This window comes from Macaca nemestrina, chromosome 5 (assembly GCF_043159975.1).
Source record: "Macaca nemestrina isolate mMacNem1 chromosome 5, mMacNem.hap1, whole genome shotgun sequence".
In the NCBI taxonomy this organism is placed as follows: domain Eukaryota; kingdom Metazoa; phylum Chordata; class Mammalia; order Primates; family Cercopithecidae; genus Macaca; species Macaca nemestrina.
The window spans coordinates 37,064,246-37,083,643 of record NC_092129.1 but is presented as its reverse complement, the minus strand read 5'-3'; the positions used below and the strand labels follow the sequence as shown (position 1 = coordinate 37,083,643).

At 38.4% G+C, this 19,398-nt stretch overlaps 1 protein-coding gene across 1 annotated transcript in view; it reads left to right on the top strand.

Annotated features, from left to right (window-relative positions):
* The first annotated feature begins 12,267 nt into the window (after window positions 1–12,267).
* LOC105465619 (monooxygenase DBH like 1) overlaps window positions 12,268–19,398 on the top strand; it is a 103,682-nt gene continuing 96,551 nt past the window's right edge. Inside the window, exon 1 of the mRNA XM_011714147.2 lies at window positions 12,268–12,598. Coding sequence (XP_011712449.2) covers window positions 12,335–12,598 — 264 coding nt within the window. The 5' untranslated portion in view covers window positions 12,268–12,334. The remainder of the gene's footprint in view (window positions 12,599–19,398) is intronic.

Sequence of the window (19,398 nt, the reverse complement as noted above, 5' to 3'; positions counted from 1 at the left end):
GGAACCACCTGTCTCCATCACACAGAGAAATCACATTTGTCCTGAGCTCAAGCAAAATTACTATCCTTTCAAAATACAAATAGAAATAAAAATACTTCTTGGCCTTTTGCTACACATTTTTACATTTTACCACTCCTTTAATTTTATTCATTTGTTTGTTTTTTAAGGAGAGTAGATATTGAAAAGCAATTTAGTAAACGTAATTATAGAGCAATACAAAATAACAAGATGTATTCACATTTTAAATTCTCAGAATTAATAAGTAGTTCGAAACGATTTCCTAAGCCCACAGACTTGTGTTTGAACTTTCTTACAAATGAATAGCCATCTCAGAATTCTCTCAGGAACTAGGTCTTTCCATTTGGTCAGAGGTCAGCATGATGCAGCTGATAGGGGCGAGTGCTTTGGAAGTGATGTCAAAACCCTTAGGGGGAATCTGCAAGTCTGAGAGGGCCTTTATTCATCCAAGTCAAATTTAAGGATCCCAAGCAGTCAACACTCAAGAGACAGGGGAATAAAAAGTCTGTCTCTAATTTCAGTGGGCCCCTTGGTCCCGGGAGTAACCGCCTCTGACGCCACTTACAGACTCATCTGCCAGCGATGGTGAAAAATTCATATTTAAGGTCAACGCTGCTGGTTTGGTTAGTCTGCTGGAAAACTATGTTAAGCTAAGCTCATCCAGGGAGGTTGGGTGGGTCTCCTTCGCCCATCCCACTTTCCCTTTGCCTTTGATGTTATTTGCCCTGGACCACTTTACCTCTGTATTTATGGCTAACGACATGCTGGAGTAGACCATTTCTCTTGTAACCATGTTATTGGAGTCAGCCGAGGTTAACAGGACTCTGTGCATGCTTTTAATTACGGGGTTTTTAAATGTTTTCTTCTGCTTCTTGTATTTCACTTTTAGTCACTTCTGCTCACTTTTCTCTCTTTCCAGTTGACTTCCTCACTGTGTAATTTCAGAGGGAATCCTGCCTTTCATTAATGACCCATGGCATAGAAATAATAGAAAACTTAGATGGACAAAAAGCAAGGCATTTCAACTTCTTGAAATAGAATGTGTTTGTTACACAACAACAGATGCAATGTGGGAGGTAAACAAAAATTAGGTGCTTAACTCACTTTCTATTGCTTGGTTCTGGAGAAATTATTTCTTGAAATGAAGAAGAGCTTTGTCTTTAGGCTGATTGATTTATTTTATTACTGCACACTCATACAGCACTTCTTTGTTCCAGGCTCTAAGGACTTTACCAATACGAGCTCCTTTAAGTCTGACAATCCTATGAGATAGTTACTAATTTATCCACATTTAATAAATGATGAAAATGAGGCACAGAAAAGTTAACTAACTTTCCTAAGATGGCATAGCTGGTAAGTGGCAGGGCCAAGATTCAATTGCAGGCAATCCTCTTTGCCAAAGTCCATGTTCTTTCTTTTCCCCCAAAATGACATGTTATTTATAGGTATGCTCTGCCTATAGAAATTACAAAGGGAAGAAAGAAAAGAAGGGAGAGGGAGATGGGGAAGGAGAAAAAGAAGGAAGGACACAGGGAGAGCAAGGGATGGAGGAAGAGAAGGAGATAGGAAAGAGAGAGAGAGGGAGGAGAAAAGAGATTCATAAATTTCAATGATCAGTCACTTTCGCCACTATCATCACAAGCTGGGTTTATTTAATTCAAAACAAAGTATGTGCCAGTTGAAAAAAAATGCTTCCAATGTAATCTTATATATGCTGCAAAATAAAGTGTGCCTGCACTTGAAAACAGAGAAATGATTGATTAAAATCTGCATCTGCTTTAAATCAGACATTTTAATTTGCTTGGTAGACTAGGAGTGTGGGGGAATAAAGAAGTTGTTTCATATTTTTCAGGATATTCAAAAGCTTCTCAATATCTAAGGAAACAATCTATATAGTAGAAGAAAGTTTCTACTATGTTCCTAAAAATTATATTCTGTTTCAATATGCTGACTCAGTAACTGAGTCTTAACTTTTGCAAAAAATGGGTTAAATAGATATTAGAGAGATGCTCTGTGAGAATGTATGTTTTCTAAGCAAATACAGCTTTTCCATAACATGCGATTATGAAATATACTACACAATTGGAGATGTATTTTAATTCTGTGCTTGTGTGTGTTGTGGAGCCTGGGTCCTGGACAGTGATGTCACGCTACAGAGGAAATAAAGCTGGGAAATGAAGCTGAAATAGTGAGACTCAAAGAATGATTGTGAATGTGTAGATTCCATTGAGTGAATGCAAGAAAGGAGGAGGCTGAGAATATTTATGCAAGAAAGCCAAAGATTCAAAATGTTCCATACTTGGATCCCACAGGGGAGCAAAAAACCAAAAAAAAAAAAACCAAAAAAAAAAAAACCAAAAAAAACTTCCATACATACCCAAACATTGATTTTGTTGACTGAATTTTCTTCCCAATAAATTAAGTTGATAGGTTTAAACATCTATGCTTTAGGTATTTGGGATATCACATAATGGAATGCACTGGCATTTCAGACCTTGGTGAACACCGTACTCAAGCTTTGCTCAGAATGACACATCTCTCTTCATTTCTTTAGTGTGTGGATGCATTATTTCTTTATGGTGGTTTAAATTTTGTGTCTTGGCTCCATAAGAGTATCTTGATACTGTTCTCTTTTATATAAATACTCTCCCCTCAAATTTTTGCTTTGTTTTAGTTACTTTGTTCCAATAATTCTTGCCACATGGAGAAAACACACCATACTTTATTTATTTAGGGGAATGGAGGCCCTTATTTTGTTCTTTCTTTTGAAGGGGCTCAAAATAACAAAGTGATAATATTTCAAAAATGGTTTTATATTAAAGAAAAATGTTTCATGTCCAATTCAAAAGGGGAAAAAATCTGTCAGGTTTGTGACTACCTCTATATTGATTCTACCTCTAATATTTCCTGAGTTACTTAAATTACTAGAATGCAAGCTCCACGAGGGGAACAAATGAGTATTGTTAGCACATCTCCAGTCCCTACAACCTATAGGTACACAACAGATTCTCAAATGCATTTGCAAATAAATGAATAAAGTAAAATCCTGCATTGCAATCACTAAGTGAACATTTCACAAATTTCAAGCAAACAAAATACACAAACGGATGAATCCCAATGAATTAAGGAAGTGGATGGTTTCTTAGAAAGGTTTTGCTTCACAATACACTTGAAATTTTTAAATGTTTTCTTGCTTAGACATTCTCTAGTTACATGAAAATCATCTACTTTAATAATTTTAATCATTTATAAAAGTAGAGAGATTTGTAACTCATGGTAACTACGAAAGGCAGATTTTTTAGAAAACAACATTTTTCCATTATAGAATGAATCCTGTGAACATTTCCTTCTATTAAATATTTGAGTACTATTTCTTAAAGTGTTCTTTCCATAAAATCACAATATTCTTAGACTTTCTGGTTTTAAAGCTGTGGTGCTCCCTCAACTAAAATTTGTTCTATAGATGAATATTATTCTTCTAATCACAACCACATAGAAAACTGCTCACAAATCTGACATAGTATCTCATATATATTTAAACTGTTTTTTAATCTTTAACCTTCCTTTTCAGGCCGGAGTGTTAGATCAGCTGTACTGCTACTATCATCTCTTTGCACTAGCTTCTCTTCCCTCTCGTCAATGTCTATTTCAGTTGGGCAGAGCTTTCCTGGATAATCTATTTAGGTTAAATTCTGTTGTCTGTTGGAATGACCCAAGCCCTTGTTCTCCAGGTTTAGAAGCTCTCTTGTGAAATGCTACAAACTAGCCAAACTAATGCAGTGGCCGTAATTGATGGAAATTTACCTTGAAATGTGATATCTGAGGGAAGTAGGGATCACATGGGCTGAGGCCATGGGACTGATGTAGGTAGGACTCTGGTATCTCACTGTCACCCTCGTTCTGATTTTTACACATCTCCCACTCTTCTGACTCATTCAGAGGAATTCAATCTGCTGTTTTTTCCAGTTCTTTTTTCTCTTTTCAGCCAAAAGAAACATGCAGAATTGACATTACCTTAAATACACGCTTTTCAGGTAATTTCTTTATATTAAAGGAGTCATTTGCTCCATTAGGTAATGCAGATTGGACAATAAATGTGCTTTAAGAATGACTATCACATGATCAATCAGTTTGTCTAACTTTACCACTCTTATTAAATAACATGCAGTTTACCACATGGCATTTGCTCTTGTTCACTGTGAATTAAAGAATTAAGAATGAATGTGCTTTCCTCACTATTACTTATTATTCCCTAGGGAAACAGATCAATCCAGGAATTTCTGCAACACTGAAGTAAGAGATCACTTTTAAAGAGGAAGTTCTCAGAGCTGGACATGGTCTGTGTTGGCTGGTCATTTGGCTTCCTCTTTCTGAGAGGCAGATGAAAGTGATTCCTAGAGGTCAAGTCAAAGTTCCTTTCCTTGAATATTTAGGCCCCCTAAATATTCTTTACATAGATGAACCTACACAAGATAAATCACAAGATTAGATATTTTTGAAATATTTTCAAATCAAAATCTTGGTTCTACTAGTCAAAAGGGCTTTTTAACAATATATTAAATATACAAATAATACTGGATTTCTCCGGTTTAGATACCAAATCATGATACCTTTTGACTCTCTTAGGTTCGATTATTTTTCTGATTTAACAGTTCTACAGTGTAACTAGCAAAAATAAATATTATTTGTCAGTTTTTAAAAGGAAAACAAGTTTCCCTTCTGTTTTCCTTTTCTTTTCCTTCTTTTCTTTTTTGAGACATGGTCTTTTTCTGTCATCCAGGTTGGAATGCAGTGGGGTGATCATGATTCCCTGCAGCCTTGACTTCCCAGGCTCAATTGATCCTCCTATTTCAGCCTCCTGAGTAGCTGGGACCTCAAGCATGCACCACCACACATGGCTAATTAAAAAAAAAAAAATCTGTGGAGATGGGAGTCTCACTATGTTGTCCAGACTGGTCTTGAACTCCTGGGCTTAAGTGATCCTTCTTCCTTGGCCTCTCAAAGTGTTGGGATTACAGACATGAGCCACCAGGCCTGGAAAATTTTCTTTTTAAAATTAGATTTTCAAAATATTTTGTGCCCACTAATTAGTTAATGTTATGTTTGTAGTCATGATCTGAATTATCTAAGTGCCTGTACTCTCTAATAACACAAGGGTTCACAAGATAAACTCACAATTTAAAACAAATGTAATCATGGCAATTTTCTCCGTAACTTTCTGTTGCTGTATATTCTAAGCACTGATGATATACTTGAAAAAGATAGCTAGATCACTTTTTTCTAAGTTGCTCCTTAAAAAATATCCATTCTCATTTTATGTTACATAAAGTTTAAATTTTCTACATGATTAGTTCTCCTTTTCCTAACATTTGAAAAGAGGAGAAAAATAATTATTACCATTTCATCTAACAAGAATAATTGAACTTACTTTAATGTGTGTGTGTGTGTGTGTCTGTGTGTGTCTGTGTGTGTGTGTGTATGGAGTGACAGGATAAGAGGGAAAAAGAAAAAAGATGACTCTCTTTCTTTGATTTCGCTCAAAATCATTTTCCCTCTCCACATCACATCCCCCACGATGCCCTTTTTAACACTAAATTTTTATATGTCCCATTGCTATATAACCAATTTCAGTATATAGCCACTCCTCTGGGAACTCAGTAAGCACATAAAATTTTAGAAACTTGTGTCAAAAAAAATTCTCCAAACATGTGTAGCAAATTGACTCACTGTGGTTTATTTGTGTCTAACAAAAATACTACCAATAGAATTGTTTAATAAGATATGGAATAACTTGTGAAACATTTAATTTGTTTTTTCCTTTTTAGGGAAGGGTCTCACCATGTTGAGACCCTGGCCTCAAGTGATCCCTGGTCTCAAACCCTGGCCTCAAGTGATCCTCCTGCCTCAACCTTCCAAAGTGCTGGGATTACAGGCATGAGCCACCATGTCCTGCAACATGTAATATTAAAAAAGAATTCCTTCACAATTGAGAAAATATCTTGTTGTCTTTGCTTTTATAATAACTGAAAAACAATTTTCTCCCTTAGTTTCCTCCAAATGGAGAGAACAACACTGACCTCATAAGGTTGTTGTAAAGATTAAATGAGACAATCTATGTAACACACCTGTACCTCTCATTAAGCATATTATAATTATGGTCATGGTTTTATTCCTAATGATAACAATGCCTGACTCCTTCCATATCCCCCTCTTAAAAGTTATTCTTTATTCTTTTGGTATCTCAGTTTCACTGTGGGGATTGGTTTTGCCAAGTACAAGTTTCCATAAACATTTGAGAAGGAGAAAGAGTAGAGAGGAAGAGGGCATTGTAAATATGGTGATATTCTTCCAAGTCTGGACTCCTTCAAAATTATCATTCTGGTTATGTTCCTGTGTTATCATTATTAGTGACGGTTTAACTTCTAAGGTTAATTTTCTAATGGTCTGGGGTTTTGATAGACCCTGTCTGGTCAATACTATTTTAAGGGAAGTAACACAAGTTATCTGATCAATTATAGCAGTGACAGTCAACCTGATTATTTGGTTTAACATGTACAGTCTTTTATTTAAGTATTTAAGTAAGGGAAAAGATGCCTTTGAAGATCAAATAGTATTTCTGTAAAGCTGAGTTAATTATCTAATTTGGATCTTTAAATGTGGAAATTTTCAAATAATTGAGATGAGAGCTTAGATTTAGAAATAAAAGAAAATAAAATCTTGCAGCATGGAAAATAAACATACACATTTTCTTCTTTATTCATGTATTGATTAGAAGCTTCAAAGGCTTAACACCCATTCCCAGAATATGTCATATTTGCCAGTTTCCATATGAAAAATAATTGCTAATTATTTCAGCTTTTCAATTAAGGAAACCTCTAGTCATTGTTTGTTATTCTTAGTAATGGTTGTAATGACTTCAATTAGATTTTTGGAAAATTAAATTTTTATATTTGTATATCTAGTCCTTATGTTTTCTTTGTCATAGTAGAAATATCTTTAAAGCTCCCCAAAACCACATGTGGGATTTTGAAATCAAGTGACTGAATCCTCTTATTCTCAGTTTGGAGTTAAATTTGTTTTTAGTTTTGAATTGATGCTGGTTGGCCAATTTGACGAAGTCTAGACTTTTTGTCAAATTAATGGCCATAGAATTATAAGCATACAGAAGCACAGGTATTTAAGGGCCAAGTCTATGGAATAATCAAAAGGGTGGTTTCTAGGGAGTTCTACTCAGAGAGAATATCACTATTTTCACAATGCCCTCTTCCTTTCTACTTTTTCTCTCAACATGTATATAGAAGCTAAAGCTTGATAAAAGTAATTCCAGTGGTGACCTGAGACACCCAAAAGAACAGCTGTTAAGAAGAGGATGTGGGGGAGCCAGGCATTGTTGTTAATTATGTCAGGCCACCAACCTTCCTGCTTTTATCTATTAAAAATACTGTAGCCTTAAACAATTCACTCCTCTCTAGGACTCACTTTCTTTATTTGCAAGATGAGGGTATGGACTAGAGAGTCTCTAAGGATCTTTGCAAGACTGACATCCTTATAACTAATTCAGCACATTTTACTACTCCTAGTTTCTGTTACTATAATCACTGGCAGCTTCGGTTGGCTTGCCCTTTTATAAGTGAGATTTGCCCAAGTGTGAGGGCACTGATATTTGTTTTGTGCCACAGACCACTCTGATGAGTACAATTTCAGCATCCATTACTCTAATACATCCCCTAAACAACGTTTTAAACATGGCTTTACATTAATATAGACTGAGTATTTAGTAAATCTATTTCTTCCCTACCACATTTTTTATACACATTATGGTTCCCTATAAAGGGAAATTATAACAGATGATCACTAGTGATAAAAAAAAGAACATTCCTTTTTTTCACAGACTATTTTTAGTTAAAGTTTTATTTGAAAGCATAGTTTATAGATAATACTAAAGTGTAGGATTTGTACAGAGAAAGTGGTTTGCTTGCTGTGATTTGCATAAGGAAGAACCTAAGAGCGATTTTCAGTGCCAACTGGCACTCAATTTCAAAGAAACCTCAAGAATTCAGTTAAGCAAGTCACAATTTCCTGATAATATGAGTAAATGCACTATATCCTCACCTTCTCCATCCACATGCCTATCATCAGTATCATCTGTTATTAAAATGAATATATAACATTGAGCTAATAGTAGATCATAGCATCTTGCTCATGTAAAAAATATCATCCCTGCTGAAAGAATGTCATGATGACTACCTAATAGCTTTAATTTTTTTTTTATTGGAGATGAGGTGAGAGCTGGAGAAAGTATGTAATTAAAAAAAACTCAAAACACCGTTGTTCTATTTTTGGCTTTTCTGCCACTGACTCACAGTATGAACTTGAACCAGTCACCTAGCCACACAAGTGACTTAGTTTATAGACTAATGTGAGAAAATGCTTCAGCTTCCCTATTTTGGAGAACTGCTGAGATCACTTACATAAATATTTTTCTTTGAGCTCCCTAGAAGACATGAACTTTATAAATATTTAGTATTATTGTTGAACCTTAGGTACAAGTAGACAGGAAAATTATGATACTCTCAAGAAGAAACACTTATTTTAGACCATCCTAGCTCATATAGGGACACTGCATTGGCTTATAATTGTCCCTTGGGTTTTCTCTTTTTCCTCACTCCTTCCCCCAACCCCTTGCAGTTGACTAATGTAGAAACATAAATAAACCTTAGCAACAGAGGGTTTGGAGGTAAGGAAACTCAGCATGGGGGCAGTCACACTGGCAGATATTAAGCTAGGTATCAAAGTGAGGACTTAAAATAAATATAACATTTCAAATCCTTGATTGAAAAGTGTGAGAAAATGATTCATTTTAGGAATGACTAATTTGGTTGAATGTTCTGAAGTTAAGTAAGACCTCACTGAATAGCTAGTTTTGTCTGTTTGATTTCTTTTGTCTATTCATGTATCCAAAGGATATATGTGGAGAGAAGAAGCCTAAAAAATGTGCTTGTAACTAATATGTTTAATGTCGCTCTGTTTATTTCAAGCAGAGTCTTACAAAACTAATTCACCTGTTTCTCTGCAAATGCTTGCCCAACAGACTGCTCCTCCAATCTTTTAACGGAACTGGGTTCTGGAATGATGTTCCTGGAATGCATACAAGGGTTATTTTTGGATGGTGGAATTTCAGGTGAATTTTTAAGTTTGTTATTCACACTTTTCGGCATTTCCTGGCTTTTTTCTTTAAATAACCAGCAAGTTTCAGTTTTCACAAAAACAATAGTTTTAAAAACTAATTTTGAAACCCTTACCATTAATTTCATTCTCCTCTTTGCCATATTCCCTAAGTTTTTAACAGACCTATGCTTTCTTCCTGCCTTCTTTACAAATTTAAGACAAGCAGCAATGCAGTAATTGATTTCCAGAGTCAGAAAACTGAGTCCTCTATGCAACTGAAGTGTAGAGTTGGTTTTAATCCAGAGAACTCAAGCAGTGTACAAAGCACACATAGATAAAATTTTCTATTCTGTCTCAAATTACTGGGGTGATTCAAGCCAAAGCAGAGTGGATGTTTTGAGTATGAATTATGCTAATGTTCTGTTTGTTGACTTCATCTCAAAATGGTTATATTAGTTTTAATGTTTCTTGAGTGCTCAGGGTGTTTCGGATGTAATGCCAGTTACAACAAAAGACAATAACTTCACACTCAATGAAAATAATAAATGAAAACAATTTAAAACTTTCTCTTTTGTATATTCATGTGTGGTCTTTTCTCTTTTTCCCTCAATACCAATGCAGAGCAGAACACTCAATTACATCTGGGGCCAAGCTTTCCCCCACAGAACAACTTTGTTACGAGGATGCTTACAGGAGGATCTGGGCATGAATCTGTTCACTCTTCCTACAAGTATTCATTAAGCACCTGTAGCATGATGTCCACATTCTAGGCAATGAGAAACCAGATGTGGTTCCTGACCTAAAGAGGCTACTGGAGGAAAACAAGTACATTGTTTTATAGATGAAAAGTACACTGAAGTGTCAGGGGTGCCATAAGAGGTCTGGCAGAACATTCCATAGGGACTACTGTGGATAGTATCCACAGATAGGATGCTATCTTACAGTGAAGTGTGAGAAGGAGGACAAGAACATACTTCAAAGGAAGGAGGGGAGAAGTGACAAACCCTGCAGAGCAAGCAATCCTAATAGGCACAGTGATGCAAAATGGCACGGCTGTCCATTGAGGATTCCAGAGGGAGTTTTCATGTGGTTTAGAGGCCAGTGGGTGAGTGAGATGGAAGTGATGGAAGGCAAAGCTAAAACAGTTCATGGGGGAAGAATTCTGGAAGGCATGACCTCTTTTTGTTTTAATAAGCAGACAAAATGTCCTAATAGATGTGATTTTGGGGTTTATATAATGAACCCTAGGAAGCAGATGTAGCAATGTGCTTGTTCCAGGTTCCTCTAAGCTAGGAATAAAAGTAGAGTCACAAAACAGAAAGTTTGCCTTTAATCACGCTGCAGTAATTTAACTTTCCCGAAATCCCTGCCCAGGATAGTGAGAGGATAGTGAGTGTGTCCCACTTGGTGCCATGAGCCACTCCTCTGGGACTGCGTTCCCCCTATTTTGTTCCTCTTTCTCTCCATATCCTCCTTCCTTTCTTCATAGCTGAAGCCAAGTCCCTGGTGCGGTGCTTGTAGAAACCCAATTCTAAGGTTGCCACCCTTACATTGTTGTATGGCTGTTACTGCCCTTGACAGTTGCCCAGTGGGTCCTGGTGGAGGTGAGGCACCAGCTACTTATATTTCACAGTCTCCATGCCCAGTTCTTGTAAGGCTTTGCAGGCTCTTTTATTTCTCATTTTATTTTGAGGTTCCAACATCACTCTTCTCTGATGCTGGCCTATTGCCATTGGCCAGCCCTGCGGACCTTAATCCAATCACTCCTTGGGAAAAGTCCCTTCCCAGGCAAGTCCCTGAGCACTTTGGTAAGCAGATCCACCTACAGGTCACCTTCCAGACATGGTTAAATATTCCTGTATCTTTAGAAGAATATAGATTAGATGCAAGACGGTAACTTTGGAAAAGTTTTGGGAAAAGATAAGTAGGGGGAAAAATAGGCTGAAATACGAGGTGAGGAGAGTGAATGAGGAGTGGAGGTGGCTAGTGTGGCGCCTGCTCTTCTTACCCATATTTCTCATCTGATATTCTCTCTTATTTGTTTTTCTATTTTGCATTGTTTGTATTTTTATAGATACAAACTTTCGAACTTTTTTGGAAACTTGGCAGATTATAAATAAAGGAATAAATAAGCAAGGTAAAGTTTAGTGGCCATATTGTATTTAGCATTGACAGGAGTGGTCAAAGGTAGAGGCAAACCAAAACAAAACATATTTTGATAAACATGGTTATGGTCAGAACTTGGAATAGCAAGAAAAGAGAATGTTAAATTAAAATATAACTCTCAAATGACGATTCACCCCTTACCTTCTCTGCTGATGGCAAAGTAGTTTGGCTGACTTTGTCCCATCAACGCCAAACCAAACCAAACAAAATCTAGGTGAAGGCAAGCATCAGGGCTCCAACTCCTGCTGTAAGGAGCAAGCTCTGGGGCCCCGCAGGGTGGGAGGGTGAAAGAAATGCTGGAAGCGGGGTGGGGGAAGGTGAACTGTGTCCCTCCATGGAAGCAGGGACGTCACTGGGAACAAAGGCTCTGGAAAGTCGACAGCAACGGATACAGAAACGTGAAGGTTACCCTGGACGGGGCTTTGTGTCCATCGCACCCCAGACTACCCACTTTGCTCACTCCATTCCTCCCCTCCAGGCTAAACTTGCTCTCTGTCGTCAATGTCCATTCTTTCCCCGGGAACTTCTCGCCCACGTCCCGCAGAGCCCACGCTCTTCCCGCTCTAGGATTCTCTCGCCCTCCTCCTTTTCCTTCTGCCTCTGGCCCCCTTTTCTCCTCTGTCAGCGTCTGCCTCCTCCTCCCTTTCTTTCCGGTAAGCCCTTCGCTTTCCTTCCCACCGAACCCCGACTTCGGGGACCAAGTCAGGGGTTGGGGGAGGCAGGTGGATCCGCTGGAAGGGCCGGGCGGCCGGGCAGGGTGAGAGTTGGCAGGGCGGGGACCCGACGGGACGGGACGGGACCGGACGGGGCGCGCCCTGCAGGCCGCCCGGGGCGGGGAGAGCGGGTCCTGCCCCTCCCGGGCGGGCGCGCGGCCGGCCCGAGGGGCGGTCCCTGGGCTCCCGCTCGCCGCCGCCGCTCCTCGTTCTGCTCCTCACTCCCCAGCAGCTGGAGGCCGGTACCAGCGGGCAGGAGGCGCCCGAGGATGTGTTGCTGGCCGCTGCTCCTGCTGTGGGGGTTGCTCCCCCGGGTGGCGGCGGGGGTCTCGGGCCGGACCTACCCGCACCGGACCCTCCTGGACTCGGAGGGCAAGTACTGGCTGGACTGGAGCCAGAGGGGCAGCCAGATCGCCTTCCGCCTCCAGGTGCGCACTGCAGGCTACGTGGGCTTCGGTTTCTCGCCCACCGGGGCCATGGCGTCCGCCGACATCGTCGTGGGCGGGGTGGCCCACGGGCGGCCCTACCTCCAGGTAAGCGCGTCTCCTCCCGGAGCTCCCCCGGCCGAGCCGGGTCCCGTCCGGACCCCAGCGAGGGCGCAGGTGCGGGGCGTCCCCGGGACCGCAGCTCCCTCTCACCCGGCGCAGCCCCGCGCCCCTAGACACGCTCACTCTCACCTCCGCGGGCAGCGCCTGCGCTCCCGGACCCCAAAAGGCGCGCGGTAGAGAAGCCGAGCCCGGGTGACCCCAGGCAGGTTTCCTTCTTTGAACACTTTCCTGTCCCCAGCGCCCCACTTAATAGAGCCCCCCGCCCCCCAGCCTACACACTTGCAACACACCCCCCTTCATCCCTGATGGGAAGGGAGAAGGACCTAGGCTTTGGCTTTGGGAACCTAACGAGACAGCTCTCAGAGGAGGGAGGGGACAGAGCGCTTTAGCACTTCGCGGACTTGCTATCTAGGAGTAGAAATCTCAGAACTTTACAAATCGTGGCTATTTTGGAGCCCCCAGGCGCGGGGCTGATGTCAGCTATGTCAGCTACGCCATTCTCCAGAAGAATGAAGGGTCCCTAAGAATCGCTTAGGGACTTTGCTATTCCGAGAGCGTTCAGGAAGCCACATTTAGAGACCGAAATCGAAGGTCCCCAGGCAAAATATCCTATGAAGTGGCAAAACTTTGGCTTACTTTAATAACCAACAAAGTCAATTTGACCGCTGCTGATTGCTTTGAAGGAGTCTAAGTAACCACCTTGCCTGTTCATGGGTGCCTTACTAAATAGGGAAAAAAAAAAAAAAGGAAGAAGGAGATTGTGAGATGACCAGAATGATTAGGTGGTTAGGTTTACTGGACATCCTTGTTTGATCGTGACCAATGTTTGGATGACGGTGAATGTACACGGTTTTTTACTCGTAAAAATTCATCCGAACATATTGGCCTTTGCTAAAAGTCTCTTGATCCAGATGAAAACTCCGAATTGTTCTGGCATTGCATTAAGGCTTTGTGATAGTATTTAAATCAGTGCTCTCGGTGGATTTAGAGTGCACTTCCTAGTGATTTTATCCCCAAGTTCTCGGTTAGATTTCCACACCTTTTCGACTGAGATATGCCATCAAATTTGAACCCTGATTCTGGCACTGAGCTGTTAACTCTGGCAGGAAATAAAGTGACAAAAATAAAAAGTTCAAAACCACTCTATTGTCTATTTTTTCATAAATTAATCGTTTCTTTCCCCAAATAAGTAACTTTACAACTCCAATAAAATAAAGTTTTATGAGGATTGCATTCTGCTGAAGTCACTGATGTATAAATATTCTCCTCCTGCAGCATCTCAGACATTAACTTTATGAACCAAGTATTTGACCACAAACGCAGGCCTCACTAGGGGAATGACTTACTCTCCTGTGATATAAAGTAGACAATACCTTATATAAATACCTATTTAACGTTTTCTTAAAAAAAAATTTTTGACTGTTTGTTTAGGGTGAGGAGTATAGTATGCCCCTTAACTCTCCTTGCATATTCTACAAAAGGGAGCGTAACTCTTACTATACTAATATTATACAATGGGACACATTTTGAATGTTAACTCCGTATTATTTTCCCCCAAAGAGTAGCATTTCTAGAAAGCCCACCCAACTGTATGTCAAATGAAAGGCCGCGAGTAGAATTCTGATTCTACGTGCCATAATAGGCCCAGCACAAAGATAAACTTGGTTAAACTCAGTGTTTTCATCCTGTTGGTGGTTCTTCATAAAGATTGCATAGGACTTAGTTAAGTACTCTTTAGACTGATTTTCAAACATAGATATTTTCTTAAAGTAATTAGTGAATACACATCACTATGAGATAAATTATGACTGGCTGCATTCTCAATACATTTAATGAGCAATGAATAGGATTTCACCTCCATTTTTATTACGAAGGAAATAAAATTATTTTTACACGTAAAGGATGATCATTTTCTTATTTGGCTGACATATTTTACCATTCCATTTCCCTAAACATTCTACTCATTTTAGGACATATAAAATGCATTAAAATTATGCTATTCGATTGAATGGAAAGACAGTTTACTTAAAATCTGTTTAATAAGATGAAATACACCAAATACTATAAATGAAATAAATGTATCAATTTCAGTTTTATTATTCAGGCAGAATGATTCCATTCTCCAATGCTCGAAATTCAATCTCCTCTCTAGAAACTATTTAAGATTCTTCATACACTAGTGTGAGAAGGGTATTTTCAGCAACTATACCAAAAAGTGAATAGGATTCTCTTTTTTTTTTTTTTTTTTTTTTTTTTTTTGGGACGGAGTCTCGCTCTGTCGCACACCCGGTCTGGAGTGCAGTGGTGCGATCTCGGCTCACTGCAACCTCCACCTCCCAGGTTCAAGCAATTCTTGTGCCTCAGCCACCCAAGTAGCTGGGATTACAGGCGCCCGCCACCACGCCAGGCTAATTTTTGTATTTTAGTAGAGACGGGGTTTCACCATGTTGGCCAGGCTGGTCTCAAGCTCTTGACCTCAGGTGATCCACCCGCCTCGGCCTCGCAAAGTGCTGGGATTACAGGCGTGAGCCACCGTGCCTGGCCATAAATAGGATTCTGAAATGTAGCATATTTGATTCTACCGTAGACTTTATGTTTTATGCAATTTTGCTCCTGGTGAGAACAACATTTATATAGAAAAATGACACAAAAAACACTGGCTTCTGGGGCATCAATATATGCACAACAGCCACTAAGAGTTGGACAATTACACCAGGGTGTATGATAATAACGTAAGTTGCTATCCTAGTCACCTCATCATGTGGCTTTTTTGCATATATTTTATTTTATCCTTTTAAATTTAATTTTAAACTAAAACTTTAGTTTTTAAAAATTATTCTGACTTTTATTTTCTAAGTATATTAAACTCTTCTTTTCAAAAGGGTGTTAACTCCTTGAGAACTATGTAAGTGTAAATTTTTATCGATCAGGTAGAGAATCATTGTCTTAATAGAGGTCACAAGCCCAAATGTCTATAGATGTAAGGAAATAAATCTAAGAGTGACTGGGAGCCATTATCTTAAGTGAAACAAACTAGATGCATGTTCTTGCTTATAAGTGGGAGATAAATAATGTGTACACAAGGATGTGGAGTGTGGAATGATAGACAATACTCAAAAGCGTGAAGGAGTGGGAAGGTGTGGAGGAATAGAAATTACTATTTGGTACAATGTATGGTATTTGAGTTATGGATACACTAAAAGCCCTGACTTCACCACTATGCAATCTCCGTGTGTAAAGAATCTGTACTTGTAACCCATACATTGATACAAATTAAAAAATGTGAAAAAGAAAAGAGTGATGAGAGCTTGAATGGAACAGGCAGGATGTAATGCAACTGAGAGGAGATGGCACCGAGGGAACCGGGGGTTTTGTGAGCGAATTACTGTTAAAAGGGAATGTAAATCCAGTATTGCCAGATCTTCTGTTTGTTCTTTTTTTTGAGAGAAGACAAAAATTTAGATTCTCTCTACTCTTTCTCTCTCTCTTTCTCTCTCTCTCTCTCTGTGTGTGTGTGTGTGTGTGTGTTTATATAAAAATCTTCTAATTACTAAATACTGGCAGCAATTCAACCATCATATAGTGTGCGTGCACACACACGCACAATTTCAGCTGGGTTATATCTCATAGACAGCCTAATCTGGGACTCGGAGAGAAAGTCTAATGTTAATAAAGAATCAACCCAAGTAATGAAAATTCATGAAAGGCAGAGAGGCAAGTCCCATTTCTTTTTAGGCCAGTTCTATTCTGTGCCAGGAAATGGGTACAGTATTGGGGGCCTTGCGCATTGTTTTGGCTGTCTATTCTTGTGTAACAAACCATCTCCATACAGAGTAGCTTAACACAATGACAAATTTCTTTTGCTCACAAGTCCGAAATTTGGTGGGGACAACTCCAAGGTGGGTGGTTGGAAGAATATGAAGCCTTGTTTCCTTGAAGTTATGGCTGGCAGTTGATGTTGGCTCTGGGCAGGGACCTTGCCTGGTGCTGTGGTAGGATCATAGCCTCTCTGTGTGGCTGCTTGACTTCGTCACAGCATAGTGGCAGGTCCCAAGAGGGAACCAAGAGGCCAGGTGGAAACTGTATAGCCTTTTATGACTTAGTCTTTCGCTGTGGTCACAAGCCCACTAGATTCAAGAGGGAATGTAGACTCTTATCTGAACATCACGTTGGAAGACAGTTACATGGGAAATCATCAGTGAAGCCCCAAGTCTTGTACTTTCTATGTTGGGAGAGACTTTTTATTACTGATTCAATCTCATTACTCATCATTGGTCTATTCAGATTTTTTAGTTCTTCTTGATTCAGTCTTGGTAGGTTGTATGAGTCAAGGAATTTATCTGTTTCCTCTAGGTTTTCTAGTTTGTGAGTGTATAGTTGTTCATAATAGTCCCTGATAATCTGTTGCATTTCTTTGGTATCACTTATACCTGTCTATTTTTTCATTTTTGATTTTATTTGGGTATTCTTTCTTTTTTTCTTGGTTGTTCCAGCAAGTTATCAAGTTTGTTAATCTTTTCAAAAAACTAATTTTCATCATTTTATTGATCCTTTGTATTTTTTTGTCTCTGTTTTGTTTAGTTTTGCTCAGATCTTTATTTTTTATTTTCTCCTACTAATTTTGGTTGTGGTTTTTCTTGTTATTCTAGTTTTTTTAGGTGAATTATTAGATTGTGTATTTGAAATCTGTCTACTTTTTGATGTGGGTGTTTGTTACTATAAACTTTCCTCTTAGCACTGCTTTTACTGCACCCTATAGGTTTTGATATATTATGTTTCCATTTTATTTGTTTTAAGAATTTTTTTGATTTCCTCTTTAATTTCTTTTTGACCCAATGGTCATTCAGTAGTATGTTGTTTAATTTTCATGTGTTTGCACAGTTTCCAAAGTTCCTCTTGTTATTGGTTTCCAGTTTTATTTCATTGTGGTCTGAGAAGATACTTGGTATGATTTTGATTTTTTAAAATTTATTGAGACTTGTTTTGTGTCCTAACATATGGGCTGTCCTAAGGAATGTTGAATGTGCTGATAGAGGAATGTATATTCTGTAGCTGTTGGATCAAATGTTCTGTAAATGTCTGTTAGGTCCATTTAGTCTAATGTGCAATGTAAATCCAATGTTTCTTTGTTAATTTTCTGTTTAGATGACCTGTCTAATGCTGAGAGTGGGCTATTAAAGTTCCTAACTATTACTGTATTGGAGTCTATCACTCCCTTTAGATCTAGTAATAATTGCTTTATAGATCTGGATGTTTTGGTGTTGACTGCATATATATTTAGAATTGTTGTATTTCTAAATATACATGCAGCTCTTGCTGAGTTGATCCCTTTATCATTACATGATGACTTTGTTTGTCACTTTTTAGTGTTTTTTACTCAAGGTATGTTTTACCTGATATGAGTGTAGCCACTCTTGCTCACTTTTGATTTTTGTTTGCATGGAAGTTCTTTTTCCATCCTTTAATTTCAGTTAGTATGTGACTTTACAGGTGAGATGAGTATGGAAAGCAGTGTATAGTCAGGTCATGTTTTTTAATGCATTCAGCCAGTCTGTATTTTTAAGTGAAAGTTTTAATTTGTTTACATTCTGGGTTATTATTGATATGTGAGCGCTTATTCCTCATATTTTATTAATTGATTTCTAGTTGTTTTGTGTATCTTCTGTTCCTTTCTTACTCTCTTATTTTTCATTATTGTGGTTTTGTGGCTTTTCTGTAGTGGTAACATTCTAGTCTTTTCCTTCTTTGTATGTTTGCTCTAGTAGTTTTTATATTTCATGTGTTTTAATGATATTAGATATTGTTCTTTCACTTTTGGGTGTAGGACTCCCTTGGCATTTCTTGTAGATCTGGTCTAGTGGTGATAAACTCCCTCAGCTTTTGCTTGTCTGGGAAAGACTTCATTTCTCTTTCATTTTATGAAGAATAACTTTTCTGGGTATGGTATACTTGGTTGGCAGTTTTTTTTTTTTTTTTTTCTTTTCAACATCTTGAATATATCGGCCCTTTCTTTCCTAGTCTATAAGGTTTCTGCTATTAGTCTAGTCTGATAGGGGTAGCTTTATAAGTGACTTGATGTTTTTCTCTTGCTTTTTTGAGTTTTCTCTGTGTTTTTGACTTCTGATATTTTGACTATAATGTGCTGAGAAGAAGAACTTTTTGAATTGTATGTATTTGGAGACCTTTGAGCCTCTTGTTTCTGGATGTCTAAAGTTTTTTGCAAGACTTGGAAAGTTTTTATCTATTGTTTTGTTAAATAGGTTTTCTAACTCCTTCATTTTCTCTTCACCTTCTCAGATCCTAAATTCAAATATTTGGTCACTTTATGATGTCATATAGGCTTTGCTCATTCTTTTTTTTTATCATTTTTATTTATTTTTGTCTGAGTTATTTCAAAATACCTGTCTTCAAGTTCTGAGATTCTTTCTTTTGCTTCATCTAATCTATTGTTGAAGCTTTAGAATGTATTTTGTATTTAATTCAATGAATTCTTCCATTGTAGAATTTGTTGGCTCTTTTTTTTATGACATCTACCTCTTTGGTAAATTTCTCATTTATTTACTGAATTGTTTTTCTGGTTTCTTTGCATTATTTTTCAGTATTCTGTTGTATCTCACTGAGCTTCTTTAAAATCAATATTTTGAATTCTTTCTTGGGGGGTATTTCTTAAATTTCTTTTTGATGAGAATCTGTTGCTGGATAATTATAGTGTGCCTTTGGAGATATCATATTTCCTTATTTTTTTTCATGTTTCTTGTGTCCTTACATTTATCATTTGTGCATCT